Source organism: Dipodomys merriami, unplaced genomic scaffold (assembly GCF_024711535.1).
Source record: "Dipodomys merriami isolate MVZ:Mamm:240054 unplaced genomic scaffold, mDipMer1.0.p SCAF_91, whole genome shotgun sequence".
Taxonomy (NCBI): domain Eukaryota; kingdom Metazoa; phylum Chordata; class Mammalia; order Rodentia; family Heteromyidae; genus Dipodomys; species Dipodomys merriami.
This window is the reverse complement of record NW_027206524.1, coordinates 646,215-669,557: the sequence shown is the minus strand read 5'-3', so window position 1 is coordinate 669,557 and position 23,343 is coordinate 646,215. Positions and strand designations below refer to the sequence as shown.

Here is a 23,343-nt window from a genome sequence, read left to right as displayed (position 1 = left end):
TGCAGTATAAAGTGGTAGAGCATTAGCCTTGAGCACAAAAGCTCAGGGACAGTGCCAGGACCCTAGTTAAAGCCCCAGGACTAACACTACACACACACGCACACACACACACACACACACACACACACACAACACACACACACATCTGAGTATATGTATGTATATGTATGTGTTCTTTTTATTTAAAGTCATTATACAAAGGGACTTCAATTCAACATGTCAGTTTGTGAGTCCAATGCTTTTTTAAAAAATTATAGTTTTATTATCTTTAAGTAGTTGTGCAAAGGGGTTACAGTTCATGGTAGTTTATGAATGCAATGCATCTTGATCAATGTCACCTTCCATCATTCTCCCTCATCCCTCCTGACCCCACCCATCCCATCAATATTCCTAATTTTGAAGGATATGCATTGAATAGCATGACTGTATTTCTCCCCCCACCCCACCATCTGCATTGTCTTCTTGTCGTACATTTAACGGTCTGCTTGTAGCATGGCCCTGTGAGGCACATGCACAGACCTGATCTAATATAATCTTGTTCAGATATATGAAGGAGGTTCTTAGGTCTCCCTGTGTCTCCCTGTTTCCTGAATCTTACTTGTACATTCCAGGTTCCTGCAAGTTTTTCTCACCTGAGATACTATAGAATGCCCTCACAATCCTGGTCAGCTCTCCCCTGCATGTGCTCACATGTTCTTGTTTGGTCAGGGTAGAACAGGCTCAGACCTCCACATTCTGACCTTTGTATCTATTAACGCATCCTCAGACAGCATTGGTTTGTGTTGGCTGGTTCATTTGGGGGCTGATACATTATACTTTCAATATATCAAGCCAGCTATCAACTAAAACACTGCTGCCAAGTACAGTCTTCTGCACTTACATTATTGATTTTTTTGGCCAAAATGGTAGAAGTATTCGGTTTTAACTTATTAGATGAAATTTTAATCTTATTAGGTTTAGGGTATTGTCAAAATCTGTAAAAAAAAATTTTTTGGATCTAATTTTCATGTCATGTATAAGTTCATTGAGCATTTTCTCAGACATTATCTAAATCACTGATAAAACATTGAAGAAGACGATCTTGAGGGAAATATATGACCCTTTCCTGGAAACCTTCCCTCTAGCTGACATCTGCTCTTTAATTGTCATCCATGGAATGCTCTTTGCTAATTCAAGCAACTGTCCAGACCACATCTCCTTTTGTCTCCCTATGGGAGATGCTTCGCCCAGGTCAATTACACCATATCTTTCTCATCTGCCAGAATAAGAATCACGCCAAATCCACCAATTGAGCCAGGAATGGTGGTATGCACGCGTAATCCCAGCACTCAGAGGTAGGAGGATCTCAAGTTTGAGACCAATCTGGGCTACATTGTCAGATCTCATCTCAGATAAAAACAAAACAAAACACCACCAATAGAGTTCATGATAGAAGTCATTCATTTTTGTGAGCCCGGTGTTTTGCACAGCGCCTGGTATGTGACTGGGACTCAAGGAGCATGTAGAGAAATGGGCAGCTGCATCAGTGAGTCAATGGATGACTTAGTCCAACCCAGGTTAGCTTGAAAATGTTGAGGATTTCGTTTTGTCTGGATCCACCTTCTTTCTCTGTTTTGAAAACTGGCACACCACTGCCAGCTCCTCGCTTCTTTCTTAGAGCAGCTCTTCCCTACTCGTAAATCCTAAAAAGTTACCAATTCATTTGCTGATGAGAAAATAGCAAAGAAAGTTAAAGGATTGGAGCTGGGAAGGTGGCTTAGGGGTAGAGTGCTTGCCTTGCATGCATAAGGCTCTGGGTTTGATTCCTCAGCACCACATAAGCAGAAAAAGCCAGAAGTGGTGCTGTGGCTCAAGTGGTAGGGTGCTACTAGACCTGAGCTGAAGAGCTGAGAGACAGTGCCCAGACCCAGAGTTCAGGCCCCATGACTGACCAAAAAAAAAAAAGAAAGAAAGAAAGAAAGAAAGAAAGAAAGTTAAGGGATTTACCCAAGGTCAAACGGCTAATAGAATGAGCCTGTAGGACTCAAGAATTGTCTACTGCTGAATTAGAAGTGCCAAGAAGCTCTGACAAGCACCTTACATGTTGAGCTTGGGAGTAGTCCCCTAACTCAGCCAGGGGTGAAGAGGAAGTTTCTACATACCTATGATACAGCATAATAAAATGTGCTACATACTGTGTGTGTGTGTGTGTGTGTGTGTGTGTGTGTGTGTGTGTGTGTGTGTGTGTGTGTGTGTGTGTGTGTGTGTGTGTGTGTGTGTGTGTGTGTGTGCGCGTGCTGGTCCAGAGGCTTGAACTCAGGGCCTGGGTGCTATCCCTGAACTTTTGTGCTTATGGCTAGTGCTCTACCACTTCGGCTACAGCTCCACTTCCAGCTTTTTGCTGATTACTTGGAGATGAAAGTCTTACAGATTTTCCTGTGCAGGCTGGCTTTGAACCACAATCCTCAGATCTCAGCCTGCTGAGTAGCTAGGAATACAGGCACAAGCCATTGGCACCCAGACGAAACGTACTTCTTTTATAGTCTCAACTTCATCCACTCATTGTCACTTGTTAACTCATTGACTCAACAAACATTTATTGAATACTTCTAGTATTAGTCTTTGGGCCTAGGAATACAGTTATTATAGGCCTTCCTCAACTTTAAGTTTTAGGCAACAGTAGGGAAATATGAAATAAGCTAATAGATAGGCATGTAGCATATGGTCATATATCGGACTAAGCAGGAAATGAAGTGAGAAGCAGAGAGGATGGGCTGCATCTGAGCAGAGATACAAGTGAAGCAAGACAAAATATGCAGATGTCCTGGGGATGTGCAAGTCTTCACAGAAATACAACACTTCTTCTGGGAAGGAGGAGCCCAGTCTTATGATGAGCTTTCCAGCTATAAAATTTGTGATTCCTTCCTTCACACCTGATTCATTTATTCATTCACTTATTTTTTTCACCAAATAATTGATTAAGCGTCTATTGTTTTATTAAGTATAATCAGGGGAGTTAACAAATCTTTGCAGCAAGGGACAGATAGGTGTGTTCGGGAGGACAACACAGCATGTCAAGAGCTATCATGGTGCTAGAGACAGGTTGATAGAGACATGTCATAGAGACATGCCCTCCTGGGGATCTATCTGACTGAAGTCAATATAATATAAAAGCATGAAATTCTTGTCATGATGGTTTTCACCTTGCAATACTGGGGTTTGAACTCAGGGCCTGCCTGATACTTTCTAGGCTAGTGCAGTACCACTGAACCACATCTCCAGCCCTCACACTGATTATTTATTAGATAGGGTTTTCTTTAGATAGGGCCGTGATCCGCCTATTTTACACTTCTCATCAAAGGTGAGCTGATAGGCATATGCCACTAAGCCATTCCTTCCACTGAGATGGAATCTCCTCGACTTTTCTTCATTGTCTGGCCTCCCCCAGAGCTAGGATGTCAGACCCGAACCACTGTACCAGCTATTTGTTGAGAAGAGGTTTTGTATGTTTGCTTAGGCTGGCCTCAAACCATAATCCTCCCGATCTCAGCCTTCCTAGTGTAGGTAGGATTACAGCCATTAGCCATTAGAACCCAGTTTCAATTTCTTTAAACTACTGAGCCATATCTTTAAATAAAACCTTAGACAGAAAATCCAATATATAACATTGAAAGGAGTTGCTGTGGTTGGCACTGAATTAGAGGCCTCGGGATACCTTCCAAAACCTAGAGCCTATTATGAAAACCATTTCTCTAAATATGTGTGTGGCCAAGAACAGAAGTCTGTCAATTAAAACCTTATCTTCAAGTGGCCAGGTAAACCAAATTTGGAGAGCTATTCACTCATCAATCAAAACCACTCGAAGCATTACCTCTTGGCTTGTGTTAAAGTGAGTAAGTAAACTGTTGTTCAGCTGAGAACTGATTCAATCACTTTTTCAACTGCTCTTCAAACTCATCAAACTTATTACTGTCTAAGAGACTCATAAGCATAATTTAAAAGGTTCACTGTATGTATATATATATATATATATATATATATATATATATATATATATATATATATATATATATATATATATATATATATTTCTGGGCAAAACTCACAGCATTTGCTTTAAGAATCACTAGCAGGGTTGCTAATGGCTCATGCCTGTAATTCTAACTACTCAAGAGGCTAAGAGTTGAGTATCATAGTTTGAAGCTAGCCAGAACAGAAAAGTCCATGAGACTCTTATCTCCACGTAACCAGCCAAGAGCCAGAAGTAGCTATGTGGTTCAAGTGGTAGAGTGCTAGCCTTAAGTGAAAAAGCCAAGCAATAGCACAAGGCCCTGAGTTCAAGTCGCATTACTGGTACACATACACTCTCTCACACACACAAATAAGAAGAATCACCTCTTTCAAAGTATGCTGGGTATTTCTTGGTGTAGGATAGGTTCTAAATTGTTTTCTAGAACATTCTCATTTGAAGAAAGGTTGACTTTTCTTCCCAATGTAGCATACATATCAATGGATGTTCCTTCTGCCCTCATGATTCTCTTGCCCACATTCTCTTTTCCAGACCCAGCACAGGCCACGGAAGACCTCACACTCCAGCTTGGGAGCCTGCCCAGCTAATCTGCCACCTCCCCTTTCTTCCCTCTGTAGATGACGGCAACTGCCCAGCCACCCTCCAAGGCCCAGGCTGTCCACATCTCCGCATCCTCAGCTACCGCCAGCACACCTGTGCCCAGTGCCCCCATTGACCCCCAGGCCCAGCTGGAAGCTGACAAGCGAGCTGTGTACAGGTAGGAGACTCTCCAGCCATGCCAGGAAGCCCCCAGCCTCAGGTGGAGTTCAGCTGTAGTGATAAGAACATTGTCTGACAGAGCTGGGGGGGGGGAGGAGGGCGCGAGGGAGTGGAGTTGGTTGTCAGCAGCAATGGCCAGAAACTTCTCTCTCCTCAGTCCCTCTCTCTCAAGGCAATCCAGACCCCCCCCCTCAAATAAAACTGTCCAATGTGAGTTGACTCTAACTCTTCTGAAATATCTAATGAGAGATAGGAGGGTCTGGGCAGTGTGTTCCAGAGGAACCCCTTCTCACCTCAGCTGGAGAGGTGAGTCCTAATGAGCATCAGAAATGCTCAGCTCAGCCAACAGGCAGCTTACCCTGCCCCATGTCATCTTCACTCCAACAAGCCCATCAGAGCACTGGACCATCAGATGACTGCCCCATTTTTGACTTGGTATCACACACACTTTGTATTCATGCAAATCACAGAGGGGGCTTAAAACTCCAGAGATGCTAAATCAGTAGGTCCAGCAATAAGGCAAAGGGACATGCAGTTACTATTTTAAGCAGTCTCGGTGAATCTAATACAGCTAGTCCTTGGATCATACTCTGACTCGTGGTGGCTTTTGTGTTATAGCAGTGGGTATTATGTGTGATTCTATAGGTACTGGCACGCTCCTCCCCTTCTCCCCTGACAAAAATGGGGAGGAGAGCAAGCAACTAATTGTTCATCTTGTTCGGTGTCTGTTTCATGTGCCTGAGCCTGGTCCTAATGTCACAGAGGGGAAGGGAAGGCTCAGGGAAGTGTGTAGCTGTCTTGAGATAGGCTGGTGCTTGTGTTTGTGGTTTGGGGAAGTGGATGTGGTCATCTGAGATCAGGCTTGGCTGAGGTTCCAGAAGGGATCTTTGTCATCATTTATTCCTGGGGACCCACATTACTAGGAGTAAGTACCTTAAGTGTGACTCCACTGTTGAGGCTGAACATTCACCATGTGAGTTTCTAGCTTAGCCTGGCTGGAAATGCGTGGCAGCTCATGGCACAAACCTGTGAAGTGAATGTTTCACCTAAGACAAATGAACAGGAAGACAAATATAGAGGAAGATGGATCCTTTTTTTCACTTCACCCCCATCTCCAATGACAATGTCTTTTAAGGTCAGGGTGGTCATTAGTACTGGTATTATCACTAGCATGGGCATTAGTTTTAGTTACTTGGATGAGCTGAGTACCTCTAATGCCAATAGCTGGGAGTCCAGAACAATGACCTGATCCATGGATCCTGGAACCAGGATCTTCTTAGGCCTTACAGAAGTACAAAACACATTCCCTGGCTCCCGTGCCATGCAATGCACAGTCTAGGCCCAGCTGCATGTGATGCAGAGCTCTGCCTTGGACCTTAAGACTCTGGTCACAGCAATAGTCAGGGATACATCTCCCAGTGCAGGACATGTCTGCCTGTCCTCTCTCTCCCCTCCCGCCTTCGTATTTTTCTATTAAACCCTTGCTATTACTATTGCAGGCCTTATGTAGAGCCAGGGGAAAGAGTTTGTCTCTGCAGGAACCAACAGACATGCAAATAAGAAACCAGCTCTGTGTGATCAAGACAACAGGGCAGGCTTGAGGAGTAGGTAGTGTTTGAGTCTGCTCTTTGAGGTTATGAGACTCCACAAGGTGGAGAAATGAGCTGAGACAGACCCTCCAGCCAGCTGGAACCTGGTGTGTAGCCAGAGTAGCTAGTTGTGGAGAGATGGAGCTACAGAGCCACCTGTAAATGTGACTGGGAACTGTGTGGCAGTCTTGTGCTTTTCCACAGAGCCTAAGATGGGAGTACAGTGACATGGTGATTTGAAGGTGCATTGTTGTACTCTCAATTGTCACTGCTCGAAGTACAGTCCATGGACTACAAGGTCCCAGGTAATTCACGTGCATTGTGGGGACTGCTGAGGGTAAAGGTCAGCGGTGAGCGTAGGATCATGGTCAAGAGAGACCCTCTAATTAGTAGTATAATGAAGTTTCTGGAAATCTAAGCATAAGTCTTATCTCTGCTGAGTGCTAGTCTCTCTGATGGCAGAACCAAAGGATTTGGTAACAATTCAGGTATAAGCACCAGGCACTGCATCTGGCACAAAGCAGATGGTCCTTCCAGTGAGTTCCATGGGCTTCAAGGTCTTTTCTGAGATCCTAGGCTCATATTCACTCAAACTAAGCTGCAGAAGAAGTGGATCACTGTCCCTTGAGAGCTGTCTGCCATCATGTCACTTGAAATATGGCCCAGACTCTCTTTCAGCCAACACTTCTTCCTGCCCACCCCACTCCTCAGTTTTACCTTCTCCTATGGCATTGACCAACTCAATAGTATTTAGTGTTTGTCCAGAGTTGGCCTGCAGGCATCTGACCCTGTAGAAGGACATGGAAGGCTGGGCTGGAGCTGACAGGTATACCATTGCTCAGCTTCCTATCCCTCCAGATCTGCTACCTCCCAACCCCTGTGACTCAGGGGTTATCTCCCACAGCCACGCCTCTTCCATTAACACCAGTCACCCCTTTCTGTAGCCATTGCCTAGATGACTGGCCTCCTGTAGGGTCCGGCAATTTTAATTACATATGCCAGCCTAGGGCAGCCTGGTCCTTTCAAAGCACTTCAGAGAGTCTAAGATCCATGTCAATAAATGTAACAAGACCTTTTCCATTCAGATTAGGGCCTCAGCCCTGACTTTTTTGGAAGCCCCCACCAGGCCCCCTCGTAGAACCACAAATGAAGGAAATGGGGGAGGCCGCTCTCTACCCCTTCCAGAAGAGGTAGAGAGGGGCGGTGTAACAAAGGAGAGAGAGAGCCTGCCAGCATCCCAGAGGCTTTATTTGTATATGTGGATGTGTTAATGAAATGTATTGGTGCCCTTCTGATGTGGAGGCTGGGGGTGGGGAGAGCGGAGCCTGTCTTTAATTGGATCATACCAGAGCATCATCTGGGCTAATCAGCAAGGCAACAAGGAGCTCCTGCTCAGATTAATGATTGCAGTCTAATCTGAGCAGATCCCATGATTGGATGCACATCCTGGGTAATTGTGTTTGCGGCCCAGGAGCAATGATGAGAGGGGCCTGAGGAGGGGAGGCCCATGGAGCAGGGAGGGTGGGGAGGAGTCAGAGTGGGGTTAGGGTTAGACAGTGCTCAGTTCTCTCCTGCCTCATACCCACCTTTGGCCATCACATTACCCACCCACCCCCAAAGAAGTTCAAATTTAACTTGGACCACAACACCTCCACCTGTGCAGGCTGCTGGATGAAGGGCAGGTGCCAGGTGCTGCTTGAGAACCAGGGATTAGGTTGCTATACAGAGATGGACCAAGAGGGTGAGGTTAATCCAGTTTTTGCTCCCCCTCCTCCCCTCCAGTCTCCTTCCTTGTTCCCCCTTTGAAGTGAGTGGGTTTCCATGGAAACCGTGATGTCCTGGGGAGCAGAAGAGTGGCCGGGAGCAAGGCTGCCCAGGTGCAGGTGGGGGAGGAGGGCGCGTTTCTCAAAGCCTGTTCTGCTGAGGTATTGACTGTCTCCCCTAGGGCAGGGCCCGGAAAGTGGCTCACCCCAAGCCACAAGGAAGAACTTACCTATTATTGATAAGGAAATGCAGGCTGGAGGCGTACACACACTGAAGAAATAGCCAGGGCTGTTGTGCTTTGTTTTTCCATTAAAAATGCTGGAAAATCAAGATGAAGGATCAGATGGAGGGGGGGCCTGTATAGCCTATATTTCTCCTTGGTGGCATTGCTCATGACAGAATTAATTGGGCTGCATTATTGCGGTTTCTCCTGCTAGATTGTTAACTCTACGAGGACAGGGTATGTGTCTGTCTGTCTATCTGTCTCTCTCATTGCCTTGTTCCCAGCACCTTAACACCATTTCCTAGAGTCAGCAGCTTAGGTGAAGTAGGTGTTGAAAGCCTTGTTGAGGGTTTATTAAGTACGCTAGGTAGTACCCTGTAAATATTCTGAAGTTTTAGGCTGATGTGCAGGCAAAAGCTCCAGGAGCTTTGATGTTCTGATTTGTAGTTTTTGCTGATTTCTGAGATGTAAATTCTCCTACGGTTGGCCATTCCAAACTGCTAACATATGCTTTGGAGCAGAGTTAGAATCTATCTATCTGTCAGTCTATCTACGGTCAGTTGTTATCAGCTCTAAAGTATAGCCAAATTGTTCTCTCTCTCTCTCTCTCTCTCTCTCTCTCTCTCTCTCTCTCTCTCTCCCTCCCTCCCTCCCTCCCTCCCTCCCTCCCTCCCTCCTGCCCTCCCTCTTTCTCTCTGTGCTAGTCAGTCCTGGGGCTTAAACTCAGGGCTTGGGCATTGTCCTTGAGCTTTATTTTTTCAGGTCCTGGCTTGAACTCAGGGCCTGGATGCTGTCCCTGGGCTTTTCTTTTGCTCAAGACTAGCATTCTCCCACTTGGGCCACACAGCTCCACTTCTGGCTATTTTGGTGGTTAATTGGAGATAAGAGTCTCATGAGCTTTCCTGCCCAGGCTGGCTTGAAACAAAGATCTTCAGATCTCAGCCTCTTGGGTAGCTAGGATTATTGGCTTGAACCACCAGTTCCCAGTTACAGTCTCCATTTTTAACCAGCTAAGCCCTCCCATATGGTGATTCTTTAGAACTGTTACATTTAGCTGTGATCCTGCATTCCTAGTTCTCAATATCTTCTCTGGTATAAACCTGGGTTCTTAATTTGAAATGTTCTCCCTTAATGACTTAATATTTAGAACAGTGATGGGGATAGAACAAATGCTTTGTAAGTGTCTGAAGTGAAAGTGGTCCACCGGAACCCCAAGACAGTGAATGTTGAAAAGATCCCCCATATCCATCCCAGGGGACCACGCAGAGGCAGGCAGGCACAGGAGAAAGATTATTACAAGGTTTATTAGAGGAGCCATATTCCCCCTGGAGAAGGAGCACATGGCACCCTCCACTATCTTGGGGCAGGAAGTGAGGTAGATGGGAACTCAGGTGGGTCTGGGCAGAGAGAGGGAGGGGCCAGCTGTGAGGAGGGAACTCTAGGGCTGGGAGGAGCTGAGGAACAAAAGGTGAGCATAATGCTTACAAATGATATCCTTCAGATTCTGTCCACTGCATCTCTTAACCATCTTCTAGAGAAAAGCAGACTTTCACTCCTAGCTTCTCCACCATGTCCATGTTGCTCCCAAGCTTTCCCTGACTTCTCCGTTGCTTCCAGGCACCTCCAGAAATCCTCTTTTCAAGCCTTCTCCTTCCTGCCTCCTCTTTTTTATCCTAGCTCTCCAAACTTGACCTGCCCATTCCACACATGTAGATCCTATCTGCCCATAAACCATGTGCTCAGAGCTTCTCCCCAGCTATGTGCTACTCCTGAGAGTTCACACCCAATGTCCAGCTCAACTGGGCAAGGCAATGTACATTCCTAAAGCCATGGGCATAGTACAAATTTGCATCTGTTCCATCCAGGCCAGGTTTTTCTCTAATCCACACCTATTTGTGAACAGGACAGACCAGGGCGGAGAGTGTTCAGAGGTTCCCCTGAGACCCTGCTAAAGGTAACTGAAGCCTCTAGCTTGACCCTGACAGTCCTTTAACTCAAGGTGCAAATATAGTCGAGCAGCTGTGCTGGACAGTGGGAGACAGAATAGAGTTCTAGAAACAGATGTGGTGATAAGTCGTTTCTCACCTTGGGCAGGTTAATCTCCTAGAGGCCAGATTTTCTCAACAGTTGCAAAGAAAACTCTAATCTCCAGAATAAAATGACATAATGTCAGGTATTACCTGTCATGTAGACCAAGTGGGGGTAAGGGAGACTGGAGTTTCTTAAACAGAGGAACAAGCGTGTGCCATTTGAGCTTCTAGTACACTTAGTGAGATGGTTGTCAGGGTTAGAGGGACAGGCTTTGACCTTATATTTGTTTGGTTTGTATTCTGGCTCTACCACTGGACATGTAAGCCTTTCTGTGTCTCAATTTCCTTGCCTGTAAAATGAGACTTAAAAATAGGGCTGGGAAGGTGGCTCAGTGGTAGAGTGCCTGCCTTGCATGCATGAGGCCCTGGGTTCGATTCCTCAGCACCAAATAAGCAGAAAAAGCCAGAAGTGATGCTATGGCTCAAGTGGTAGAGCACTAGCCTTGAGCTGAAGAGCTGAGGGACAGCGCCCAGGCCTGGAGTTCAGGCCTTACAACCGATTTAAAAAAAAAAAAAAAAAAAAAAAAGACTTAAAAATAATACTGCCTCTTCCTCAGGATTGCCATGAGGATTAGATGAGAGAACTCAAGCAAAGTGTTCAGTAAAGAATCTGGCAGGTGGTAAGCACCTGTGAGGGCTAGCTGCTATTGGGTGTTTGGAAAGATTAAAGCAAGCAAGGCTGAGACTAAGAGGTGAGTTCGGGTGTGATAAATGGGGAAAGGGAAGGTCCCCCAGGCAAGCAATCTTCACACCACAATTCAGTTAAGCGTTTATGGAATCTACCAGGTCTATGTAAAGCATTGTGTTACGTTCTGGAAGGCATTACAGATACAGAAGAAATGTGGGGAGGAGGAAGATCAACATAGAAAGTCGCTGAAATATAAACTTGGCACATATCAAAGGCTTTAAGATCTATTTGTAATTGACCTCAAAGCATCTCCCCAGTCTTGCTGCTTTTCCCAAGGAAAATGAACCCCAAGAGAGTGACGGCCAAGCTGCCTCTCCTGGGACTAGCCTGGTAGATGTTCAGAGAGAAATGACTCCAAGTTCAGGGCTCCACAGGCCTGGGACCTACCGCCCCTGTCCTGTTTAGCAGCTGCCTGGTCGGGACCCTGGGAATCCATACTTTCTAACGAAGTGTCTTTGAGGGAACTCATCTACCCTGTGACCAAAGAGTGTTGTGGCTCCATCCAGGCGACCTGGAGGGTTGACCCTCTGCCTTTGCTAGCAATGTGCGTGGTCATTCTTGGAATGTGCTGGGTGAGGTGGCCCAGTGAGAGCAATGTCACCGTTCCCAGGGAGAAGTCGGGACCAGAGCTCCGGCTTGGGCCTCTGGAATGCTGTGAGCAGATGTTTCCAGCTGTGTCCTTTCACCAGGCTTTCCACACTGGGAGCCCACAGATGCTCTCTGCTCTTTGAAGTAGTTGGCTTCACTGGTATCAAAGATGGCTGGTGGCTGTAGCCAAGGGGTGGGGGTGAGAGTATAACCACATGGAGCCATAATCTAAACAGTGAAACCACACTTAGTTTCACTAATTCCACAGAAAGACTGTTCTCAGCCCTTCCTTCCAACCCCCAAAAGTCCCCATCTCAAGCCCAGCTTCTGTAAGGAAGAAGGTTGCTCTGGAGCAGGTGTGCTCAAAGATGGCGGGCGGCAACTCCTGCTCTTTCCACAACTCATGGGCATGGCCTACCTAGGATCCCAGTCATCCAGGGTCCCTGCTAAGAGCAGGCTCTCCCCTGAGATCCAGGAAGATCTGGAAGCCCAATGACATTTATCCTCTGAGGTCATGTGACGATCAGTTGTAACTGCTGATAGTGCTTGGCACGCAGAAGGATCTCAATGAATGGTAGCAATGTCTGTGTTAAGTGCTATACTGAAGCTGGCCCCTTTATACAAAGGGAAGACAGCAACTGGGCTCCCCACTAATGCAAAATGACTGGGGTGGAGTTAGTACACACAAGCAAGCTGGGGCCTTCAGGCTCTTACAGCCAATGCTACCTTCTTACCTGGGCTCTGTAAGCCTCTGCCTCTCTTTTAACCTTCTCTGTTGCAAGAGAACTTTTCCAGGCACTGGTCCATTTCACGATCAAGTGGAAAGAGTATAGATTACGATCTGGTTCTATCATTGGGGAGGTAGGAAATCATAAGCTTTTTTTGGGGGGGGGGTGTCTGGTCATGGGGCCTGAACTCTGGGCCTGGGCACTGTCCCTCTGCTCTTCAGCTCAAGGCTAGCGCTCTACCACTTGAGCCACAGCACCACTTCCAGCTTTTTTCTTTTTTCTTATGTGGTGCTGAGGAATTGAACCCAGGGCCTCATGCATGCAAGGCAAGCGCTCTACCACTGAGCCACCTTCCCAGCCCGGAAATCATAAGCTTTTGATAAGCTTTCCTACCCTACAAAGTAGACCTTCAATGAGAAAACAAAAGATTTGTAAAAGATGCTAAAGTCCTCTCCAAATACACAGAATTTTTTTGGGGGGGATGGGATTTCCAAAAGAAGTTATCAGACATCAGGTAAGACAGAAATGTTTTGCAGTTTAACTCACTCGATTTGCTTCAGGAAATAGCTTAACTACTCAACATGTCGGTATGCAAATAAGTAAAATGGGCATGATAAAGCTGTTGGAGTGTTCCATGCAATAAGTACATAAAGGAGATCTCATCAACTTACCAAGTGCCTGTGTGTGTGTGTGTGTGTGTGTGTGTGTGTGTGTGTGTGTGTGTGTGTGTGTGTGTGTGTGTGTGTGTGTGTGTTTAATCCCTGACAGTCCTGACAATCTCCCCCTTTATAGGACATTCATTTTGTGGACTGGCTGGATTTCTAGTGACTGGATAAGAACGCTGACTGCTGCTCACTAGCTCACTAATTTCAGGGAAAGACACTTATTTTCTGTGCCTGTTACCTCTCATTATTATGAAGGGACTGGAGATCTCTACCAGGTCTCCTGTTAGGCCCTTTGTATCCTTAACATTCACATGATATGTGTGTGAGTGTGTGTGTGTGTGTGTGTGTGTGTGTGTGTGTGTGTGCATGCTGCACATACATGCTTACGAATGAGGGGGTGACATACAGAGCAGGCTGTGACCTGCTTGGGGCTCCATACTTCCTAGGAATGGACCTGTCCACCCACCCAGGAGAAGAAAGCTGGGTTGGAGCCCAGGAACCCTAACAGATGCAGTTCCAATTTAGCAACACGAAGACGTCCTCTCCAAGGCAACCCAGGAGAACATACCGCCCACTGGGCAGGACTAAAAATACACCCGCCTGGTTTCAACGTCACACCTGAAGTAAAAATACATCCAACCAGGGGCTCTGGCTTCTTCTCCCTATCCCACTCTGTTCTCTCCATCTGGTGCTTTGAGGGGAGGGGAAATCGAGGGCCAGGCAGGCACCTTTCTTCACGTGCTCCACAGCAGAGCCCGGAGCGGATCGGTCTTTTGTGGCAACTGTGGCTAGAAGCTGGCAGATGGCAAAATTGGAGGCAGGTGCCACTGTAAGGAGGGATTCTAGGCTTGAAAGAATGTTGGGGTGATGTCTCAGAGCCTTCACCCCCATAGCCATTGCCTGTTTCATGCATTCATTCATTTCCACTCATTGATCCACTGAACCTTTGTGGAGCCTCTCGTGTGTCACACACTGTCCCTAATTCCTGGGAATTCAGAAAGAGATCGGATGGGGTCAGGGACTATAGTTACCTTGTAATAAGGAAGACAGATTGTGCTCAAACGGCTGTGGTTTGTAGGATATAGTAAATGACCTAAGGGAATAAAAATAAATTCTTACTGGCAATGATTTTTTTTTTGTTAAAGAAAAAGAAGTGGGTTTTCTTTTTTGTTTTTGTTTTTCTTTTCTTTTCTTTTTTTTACTTATTTATTTGTTGGTCGTAGGGTTTGAACTCAGTGTCTGGGCGCTGTCCCTAAGCTATTTTGCTCAAGGCTTGTACTCCACCATTTTGAGCCACAGCACTACTTCTGGTTTTCTGGTGGACTTTCCTACCTGGGCTGGCTTTGAACTGTGATCCTCAGATCTCAGCCTCCTGAGTTGCTAGTGTTACAGGCATGAGCCACCAGTGCCTGGCTGAAAATTAAGTTTTGAGGTTGTTTTTTTGTTTTTGTTTTAGTTTTTTTTTCCAGTCCTGAGGCTTAAGCACAGGGCCTTGTGCACTGTCCCTGAACCTCTTTGTGTTCAAAGCTAGTGCTCTACTCCTTGAGCCACAGCACTACTTCCAGTTTTTTCTGAGTAGTTTATTGGAGCTAAGAGTCTCATGGATTTTCCTGCCTGGGCTGTCTATGAAAAGATGTTAAGGAAGGGTTGGAAAGTGGGGTCTAGGATATTGTCTGTTTCTATTATATGAGTTGTCTCTGGCCTGGGTCACTAGAAATAAGGAATCAAAATGCCAGACCCTGGGTAGAGTTTCAGGAAGGCAGACCTTTAAGACTTGAGAACCACTGTGTATCTGCAGAGAGTAGGAAGTAGCTGGAGTAGCAGCTCCACCCTTATTTACATCCCTTCCTCCATCCCTCTGGCCAACAGTGTCCTCTGGAGAGGATTGACCATGACTAGACTTCTGACCCCACTGTGTCATCACCAAAAATCTCTACCCAGAAAGCTGGGTGCTGGTGGCTCATGCCTAAAATCTTTACTATTCAGAAGGCTGAGAGCTGAGCATTGAACTTTGAAGCCAGCCTGGGCAGTAAAGTCCATGAGACTCTTATCTCCAATAAACTACCCCCCAAAAAAAGTCAGAAGTGGAATTCTGGTTCAAGTGGTAGAATGCTAGCCTTGAGCAAAACAAGCTCAAGGATAGTGCCCAAGCCTTGAGTTCAAGCACGCGCACACACACACACACACACACACACACACACACACACACACACACACACACACAATCTCTACCTAGAAATCTTAGTCTGCTACAAGTATATCCCACCTATTGGATCATCATCCTTGCCCCAACTAGTAAGGGGCTCTGTTCCCCGCCCCACCCCAGTTCCCTTCAGAAAGAGCAAGAAGGAGGAAGGGAGAAAAGGAGAGAGCAATAGAGGGAGTTTGATTGGTTGATTATAAACGTATAGGAATGTGACAGTGACACCTGCCTTCTGAATAACGAATGCAAAGCTAATCATTTTTAAATACTTTATGAATGCCCCTCACAAGGAACCCAGAGGTGTCAGGAGGGGCAAGGTGCTGCTTCTGGACTCCCTTCTTCCACCATTCATCCGCAGGATGAATCTGTGCAGGGGGAGCCTAGGGGCGCCAAGGGCAGCCACAGAGAGAAAAGATGGACAGCCTAGGCAGGCGACCACACACTTGGCTGGACTCATAATTGAGGTCTATAACATGGCCAAGGTCACAAGGAAAAGGATGGCTGAGAGACTCAGAAGGGACAGAGTGGCATGAATCACAAGGTTTATTATCCAGAAAGAGCTCTCCACACTACTGTTCCCTGTCTGGGACCATGCCCACACCCTCTCCCTAGTCTGTGGTCACTTGTTTTTGACTACGTGCCTGCTCTCTCCATTACTCTTAATCTTGGCATCATAGCTTCTCTGAAGCCCTGTGCTTTTTTCATTCTTTCTTTATTCCCCGCCCCCACCTCTCTCCTTCTACTCCATCCCTAAGCAGGAAGAAATGTTTTACATTAAAAACAAAAACACAATATGGTTGTCCAAGGAAGAAGGAAGGGAAATGGTTGAAAGGACATGAGCTCCACCCCCACAGCTCATATTTAACTTCAAGTTCGATGTGAATGTAAGAAGTACCAGGACGTGGTCTTTGAGAAACCATCAGTTTACAATGACATTATCTCACCTGCAGAGGCTGCTCAGGAGCCTATTGGAACTGAAGAAGTGTGTGTGTGTGTGGGGGGGGGGGTGTATGTTGGTACTGGGGCTTGAACTCTGGGTCTGACTAATGTTCCTTAGTTTTTAGGGTTTTGTTTTTTGTTTTTTCTCAAGGCTGGCACCTAATCACTTGAGCTACAGCTCCATTTCTGGTGGTTATATGGAGAGAAGAATCTTTTTTGGGGGGGAGGGGGTCCAGTCGTGGGCCTGAACTATAGGCCTGGGCACTGTCCCTCAGCTCTTCAGCTTAAGGCTAGCGCTCTACCACTTGAGCCACAGTGCCACTTCGAGCTCTTTTCTTTTTTGCTTATGTGGTGCTGAGGAATCGAACCCAGGGCCTCATGCATGCAAGGCAAGCGCTCTACTGAGCCACCTTCCCAGCCCGAGAGAAGAATCTTACGGTCTGTCCTGCCTAGGTTGGCTTCAAACCATGATCTTCAGATCTCAGCTTCTTGAATAGGTAGAATTACAGGCATGAGCCACAGATGCCTGGCCTGAAGAAACTCTTGACCCCGACAGGCAGTGTGTTGGGGGTGGTCAGAACTCCTAAAAAGGGCTGCAGCCATCATCCTGCTCTATCCCTGCTCTCTCTGCTTTCCTAGGGGTGGCCCCATGTATCTTAACCCCCAGACTGGGCACTCCAAGCTAACAAATTTGGGTGATGTAGAAAACATGAAAGCAGAAATGTCAGAAGTAATTAAACCAAACGATGGCTTAAACCCCTGTAGAAATCAACACATCCGGTTTAATCACCTGCTTAAGCTAGCACAAGGCTGCAATTCTATGGAGAGGGCTTCTTTATTTCTTTGGATCGTTAACAGGAACTGCATATCTTGAGCTAGATTTTAGTTCTGATGCTCCTGGGGAGAGGTGATGAGGGTGGGGGCAGGGCGGGGGGGGGAGGGGAGCCCAAGAAAGAAAAAAATAAAGAAATAATAAAATATTATTTGAGATCCTCTCTTCTTCCCCTCTCCCCGAGCCCAGCCTGTCCCTTCCTTCCTCCTGCCCCTGTCCACGCTCCCAGCGCCCAGGCAAAGGCACAGTGCTGAATGTGCTAAATTAGGCCATTAGAGAAATTCATTTCTCTTTATTAGTCTGTGTCAAATCCTTTTTATTAGTGGCTGGAAACGACCTCTCTTCTGCAGTAAAATGTCATGCCAGTTCACTCCTTTTATTTGTTCTGCACTGACGAGGCTCAAACTCTCACTGAATTAGTGTAGTGAGATTTATTTCCTCCAAATTTTGAACGGCTTAAGAGAGATTGAGGTGGAGGGGGGCAGTCGCACGGGAAGTGGCCGGGGGTTGGAGGGAAGCCGAGCAGGGGAAGGGGTCTTGGAGGAAGAAGGTGAGCTCTTGTGGAGGTTAAATGTCCTCAGCTCTTTGGAGAGTCTAATGACCATCTCTCCCATCTTGTACATTGTCTTCTGGGCACTGGAGGCCTGGTTCTGTATTCCAGATTAGCTCCTGGAGGATGTGATCCAATATGGAAGAGGCCTGGGCAGAGGGAAGAGGAGTTCCTTAAAAGCCATGTTTTGGGTCAAGGGATGTGGAGAAGAGGGTGTCAGTGATTCAGGGCTTTGTCTGGCAGGTGTGAGGCCTTGGATTTGATCCCCAGCACCATCCCCACCTCAAAAAAATATTCTAGCTGGGTAAAATGAGATTCCCAAAAGCCAAGACCCCACCTCTACTGGGAAATCTCTCCCCTTGTCCTATCCCTGCCTCAACTAGGGACGTTCCTGTCATCAGCGACACCCATGCCAGCTCTCACACATCCTGCAGTATTCACAGGGGGGCCCTGAACCTGCCACCAAGACTTCTGGGAAGGACTCCTCAAGCTGGCTGCTGGTGGCTCACACCTGGGGTCCTAGCTACTCAGGAGGCTAAGATCTGTGGATTGCGGTTTGAGGCCAGCTCAGGCAGAAAATCCAGGAGACCCTTATCTCCAATGAACCACCAAAAACTAGAAATGGAGCTGTAGCTTACGTGGCAGAGCACGAAAGTTCAGAGACAGTGCTCAGACCAATTTCAAGCCCCAGGACTGGGAAAGAGAGAAAGAAAGAAAAAAAGGAAGGGAGGGAGGGAAAGAGAGGGAGGGAAGGAGGGAGGGAGGGAACAAAGGACTCCTCAAGCAGGGTGCTGGTTTCTTATCTACTTTGTGGGGTGGGGGGCAGGGAAGGTAACTCTTAGCCCAAGAACAGGCTGGGCAGCCGGAAAAGGAGCTAAGCACTAGGCACTGGGCCAACATCTGCAGCCCCAGAGTCCAGCAGCATCCACTCCCAAGATGGCAGCTAAGCAGGTAGCCGTGATCCAGGACAGAGTGCAAGCCACAGGCAGCTACCATGGCCTGGTATAGTTCATGTGAAAGGTTGTTGATAAACTCAGCAGTCATCTGGTGTCAGTGGAAGTAACCAGTTGCAGGAATCTAGGAAGAGTGGGGAATGAGGAGAAAGGATTGGGTGCTGACGACACTGCTCATGCCCTTCCTTCCTGACTGCCCCCAGTGGTCAGGTGAGGAAGAGGGCACCAGGCCAGCCCCATGAAGGCTACCCCGTGCTCCATGGCCCCTTAGTCAACTTGGGGAGAAGGACAAGTGGCAGTTTCTCTTTTCCAGAGTGATCCATAAGTCATAGCAAATATACCAAGAGAGTGTTGAGGTACAGCTTAGTGGTACAGTACTTGCCTAAGCATGTGAAGTCTCTGTGTTCCATCCTCAGTATCATAAAACAAGACTCAAATATGTGGCAGGCACTGCCACATATTTACAGGTCTCACACCTGTAATCCTAGCTCTTCAGGAGGCTGAGATCTGAGGACTGCAGTTCAAAGCCAGCCCAGTCAGAAAGGTACATGGAACTCTTTGTCTCCAATAAACCAGCGAAAAGCTGGAAGTGAAGGTATGACTCAAGCGGAAGAGCACTACCTTCAATGCAAAAGCCATCTGAGAGCTCAAAATCCTGAATTCAAGCCCCAATACTGACACAGAACAAGAAAAGGTCCATATATGGCCCCTGGGAGATATGACACCTGAGAATTATAAAATAGACCCAGGTAGCTGTGCCCAAGAGGTGAACATTGTCCCAAGGGTGTATGACGATGTCTTCCACCCCAACCCCACAGGCCCCGCCCTGCCTGAGAGCCTCTTCCACCTCATCTCCTCCAACCCCTCCTACCCACCTCACTCCAACACACCCAGCTCGTTTTTGTACCCAAAGCCTGCCAAGCTCACCCCCATCTCAGGGCTTCGCTTTACCCCCTGCACTTTGCATGGCTTTTCTTCTCACCATGTAAAGCTTGACTTAAATGTCACCTCCTCAGAGAGACCCTCTGTGACCACTTCGAGAGAAGCTGCTCCCCTCTTCAGGGACAAGGCAATAAGCAGAGGAGACACTCTCTTCTCTCTGATTCTAGTGCTCTGAGCTGGGGAGACTTAATCCCTGCAGGCCCCACCTGAGTACCCCACTTGTTACCCATACTGTGTACACAGACCTCATAGCTCCACATATATACTGCATACAGTAGGGCAGAGCCATCCACACACCATCTTCGTGGTACCCCAAATCTGCCCTAAATCCAACTGCATGCACGCAGCCCTATATGCATATGCGTGTACATAGTGGATCTACACAATGTTGTGTGCACACAATGAAAAAGACATGGGACACCACACAACCCTTACACCCCTGCTCTGTCAACAGCCTGCATTCAACTCCAGTGCACACATCTGCATTTACACACACACACACACACACACACACACACACACACACACACACACACACACACACCATTTCCTCTGTAGCAGCTGCCCACCCTCCTTCCCGCCATTGAGAAAGGAATTGTGCGGTGACCGTGGCTGCCGTGGGTTGGGGTGGGGGGCTGCACCCCCACCACCTGGCACGATGCTGCGGATTATTAGTTCCTGGTAATTTAGTGCCCTTGTACAGAGTCGATTTGTGCCTTTCATTCCTAATTGATCTAGTGGCTGTTTAAATGGCAGCAGGCATCTGTTGAGAGTAGGAAGGTTCATAAGGCGCAATAATTCATAACACCGTCTGGAATTTGCCTTTCATGGCCCTCAGCTAAACCACTGCAGGGCTCTGCTTAAATTACAGCCACTGAGGCTTTCTTTGGTATTCCACTCAGGGCCAGGAGAATCTTGCATTAAACTGGGATCAGGTTAGATTAGACTATAATATGCTGCAGTATTACTGGCTGCAAATGAAGACTTACACTGGAATTTAACCCCTTCACCTGGTACTCTCTTTGTCTTCAGCCAGATGGCTGAACTCACCCATTGTTTTGCTTTGCCAGAGCTCAATAGATCTTCTGCCCATTTGCAGATGAGCCACCCTTAAATGTTGACCCTCTTTGCTGCAGAGAAGACACTCAGCCTGCTACAGTCTTGGGGCCCAGGAATTTATGAATCAGCTCCCAAAACCAGGGCCAGTCAGGGAGAAAGTGCCTCCTGCATAGTCCCACAGCTCATTCAAAGCAGGATTTATCTCCCTTCATCTCTTCTCACCCCTGCTCACCCTAAGGCTGAGGAGGAAGGCGGGTGTCTAATATGAATGTGGGTGAGGTAGGAATAGGGGTAAGCTCTGAGTGTCTTTTGTGATGGGGAGGGCAGTACTGGAACTTGAACTCAGGGCCCAGACACTGTTCCTATGTGTTTGTTTTTTGTTGCTGTTTGTTTTTTGTCAGTTGTGGGCTTGAACTCTGGGCCTGGGGCTGTCCCTTGGCTCTTCAGCTCAAGGCGAATGCTCTACCACTTGGGACACAGCACCACTTCTGGTTTTCTAGTGGTTAATTGGAGATAAGAGTCTCACAGACTTTCCTGCCCAGGCTGGCTTTGAACCGTGAACCTTAGATCTCAGCCTCCTGAGTGTGAGCCACTAGCGTTGTTGATTTTACTCAAAGCTGAGTTCTACCACTTGAGCCACTACTGGAGCGTCCACTTCTGGCTTTGGGTGATTAATTGGAGTCTGCCTGGGCTAGCTTCGATCTGAGATCCTCAGATCTCAGTTTCCTGAGTAGCTAAGATCCCCGGCACAGGCCACTGGCACCAGGCCCCCTGAGTGCTTTTTTTTGCTAAGAACTGTTGGAATTCTAGAATGAGACAGGTACCTAGGGGCCCATCCCCACCCCTGGTAACCAACATTGCAAGCACGGTGGCATGTCAGTGTGCATGCAGGGAGAAAGCATGGCCTCTTTTTCCTTTTTTCCTCTTTTTCCTCTGGTCTTCAGTCTTTAGCCTCTAGCCACATGTTGCTACTTAGATTAAAATTAATTAAAATTCAATACAATTAAAAATTCAATGTCTGAGTTACAGTAGCCATATTTCAAGTGTTCATTGGCCTCACATGGCTAGTGGTTACTGTATTGGACAGTGTAGATTTCAGAGCACTTTCCATCATTGCAGAAAGTCCTATGGACAGGGCTGGTCAGATCATCCCTCAGACCAGAGCCCAGGGACCAGGCCCCTCATACATTTCTCCTCTCCCTACAAAGAGCACCTCATAGAAAAGAAAAAAATCAAGACTTTGTGGTCCCAGGAGTCTACAGAGACAGACCAGAGACAGATATGCAGATTTTTTTTCAGTCATGGGAGAATAGACTGGGGCTTTCCTGACCTTAGAACCAACAACCCAAGAATACATCTGAGCACATGCTATAGAGAGAAATCTGATATCCATTTGTACATGTAAATAAGTATGCATATATGTAGTGTATGTATCTAACAAATTTCATGGGGGTCCGTAGGCCTCTGCTGGAATCTTGGGTGACTGAGGTGGGCTTAATTCCTTCTAAACCTAGAGAAGAAGGCAGATGACAAAACAGACAATTCAAGGATGAAAGGCTTACAATTGGAGGTGGAAGGCATTCTGAGAAGCTTCCAGATGGTGGTGTGCTTTATGTTAAGACTCATAGGGCCATATCACAGGAACATGTGCACATGTGCACACACATGTGCACACATACATATGTGCACACACATGCATATACTCCATTCATTGGCTTAGTCAATTCGCCGTCGAATATTGATTGAACACCTGGTATGAGCTTATAAAGTAAGATTCTAGGGTTACAACAATCATAAATTGAGAGAATGTCTTGGAGGAAAACAGTGAACAAATAATGATGCAAATTACAGCTGTGCTAAAGTTTGGTGATGGAAAATGTGATGTTTGTCATTGATATGCCTGATCTAAACTGAGTCTGCCAATAGACACAGGACAAGTGGAGACATCCACCCATGATGTGTCCATGAACGTTCGGGCTTGTGCATTTTCCCCTTGCATACACTTGCCAATGCACAAGTGTCTGTGCACATCTGCTGCCCTTAGCTGGCTCCAGACAGTATGTAAGTGTGTGTGAGTGTGTGGTTTTATGATGTATATATCTGAGCCAAAGTACTTACCTCAGTCCATAAGACTCTTATCTCCAATTAACCACCAGAAAACCCGTAGTGGTGCTGTAGCTCAAAGTGGAAGAGTGCTAGCCTTGAGCAAAAGAGCTCAGGGACAGCACCTAAGCCCCAAGTTCAAGCCCCATGACAACAAAGAAAAAGAAATGGATTCTTGGGCTGGGAAGGTGGCCTCAGTGGTAGAGTGCTTGCCTTGTATGGATGAAGGTTCAATTCCTCAGCACCACATAAGCAGAAAAACTGGAAGTGGCGCTGTGGCTCAAGTAGTAGAGCACTAGCCTTGAGCTGAAGAGCTGAGGGACAGTGCCCAGACCCAGAGTTCAGGCCCCACAACTGACAACATGAGAGAAAGAGAGAAAGAAAGAAAGAGAGAAAGAAAGAAAGAAAGAAAGAAAGAAAGAAAGAAAGAAAGAAAGAAAGAAAGAAAGAAAGAAGAAAGAAAGAGAGAGAGAGAGAGAGAAGGAAAGGCAGACAGAAAGAAAGAAAGGGAGGAAAGAAGGGATTCCTACTTCTTTGAAAGGAAAGAACTGAGGGAGGCCAAGAAAGGAAATAATACCGGCTAGGCTCACCCTAGGAATTGGGGAAAGAGCGGGATGTTGAGGGAAGTAGGCATGGGGATATGGGAAGGAAACATCATA

General features: G+C 46.9%; 1 protein-coding gene across 5 annotated transcripts in view; it reads left to right on the top strand.

Moving 5' to 3' along the window:
- LOC138821388 (homeobox protein PKNOX2) overlaps positions 1-23,343 on the top strand; it is a 257,917-nt gene that overhangs the window by 189,123 nt on the left and 45,451 nt on the right. For all 5 annotated transcript variants that reach the window (XM_070013587.1, XM_070013588.1, XM_070013583.1 and 2 more), the window contains one exon: positions 4,627-4,766. In XM_070013587.1, coding sequence (XP_069869688.1) covers positions 4,627-4,766 — 140 coding nt within the window. The remainder of the gene's footprint in view (positions 1-4,626; positions 4,767-23,343) is intronic.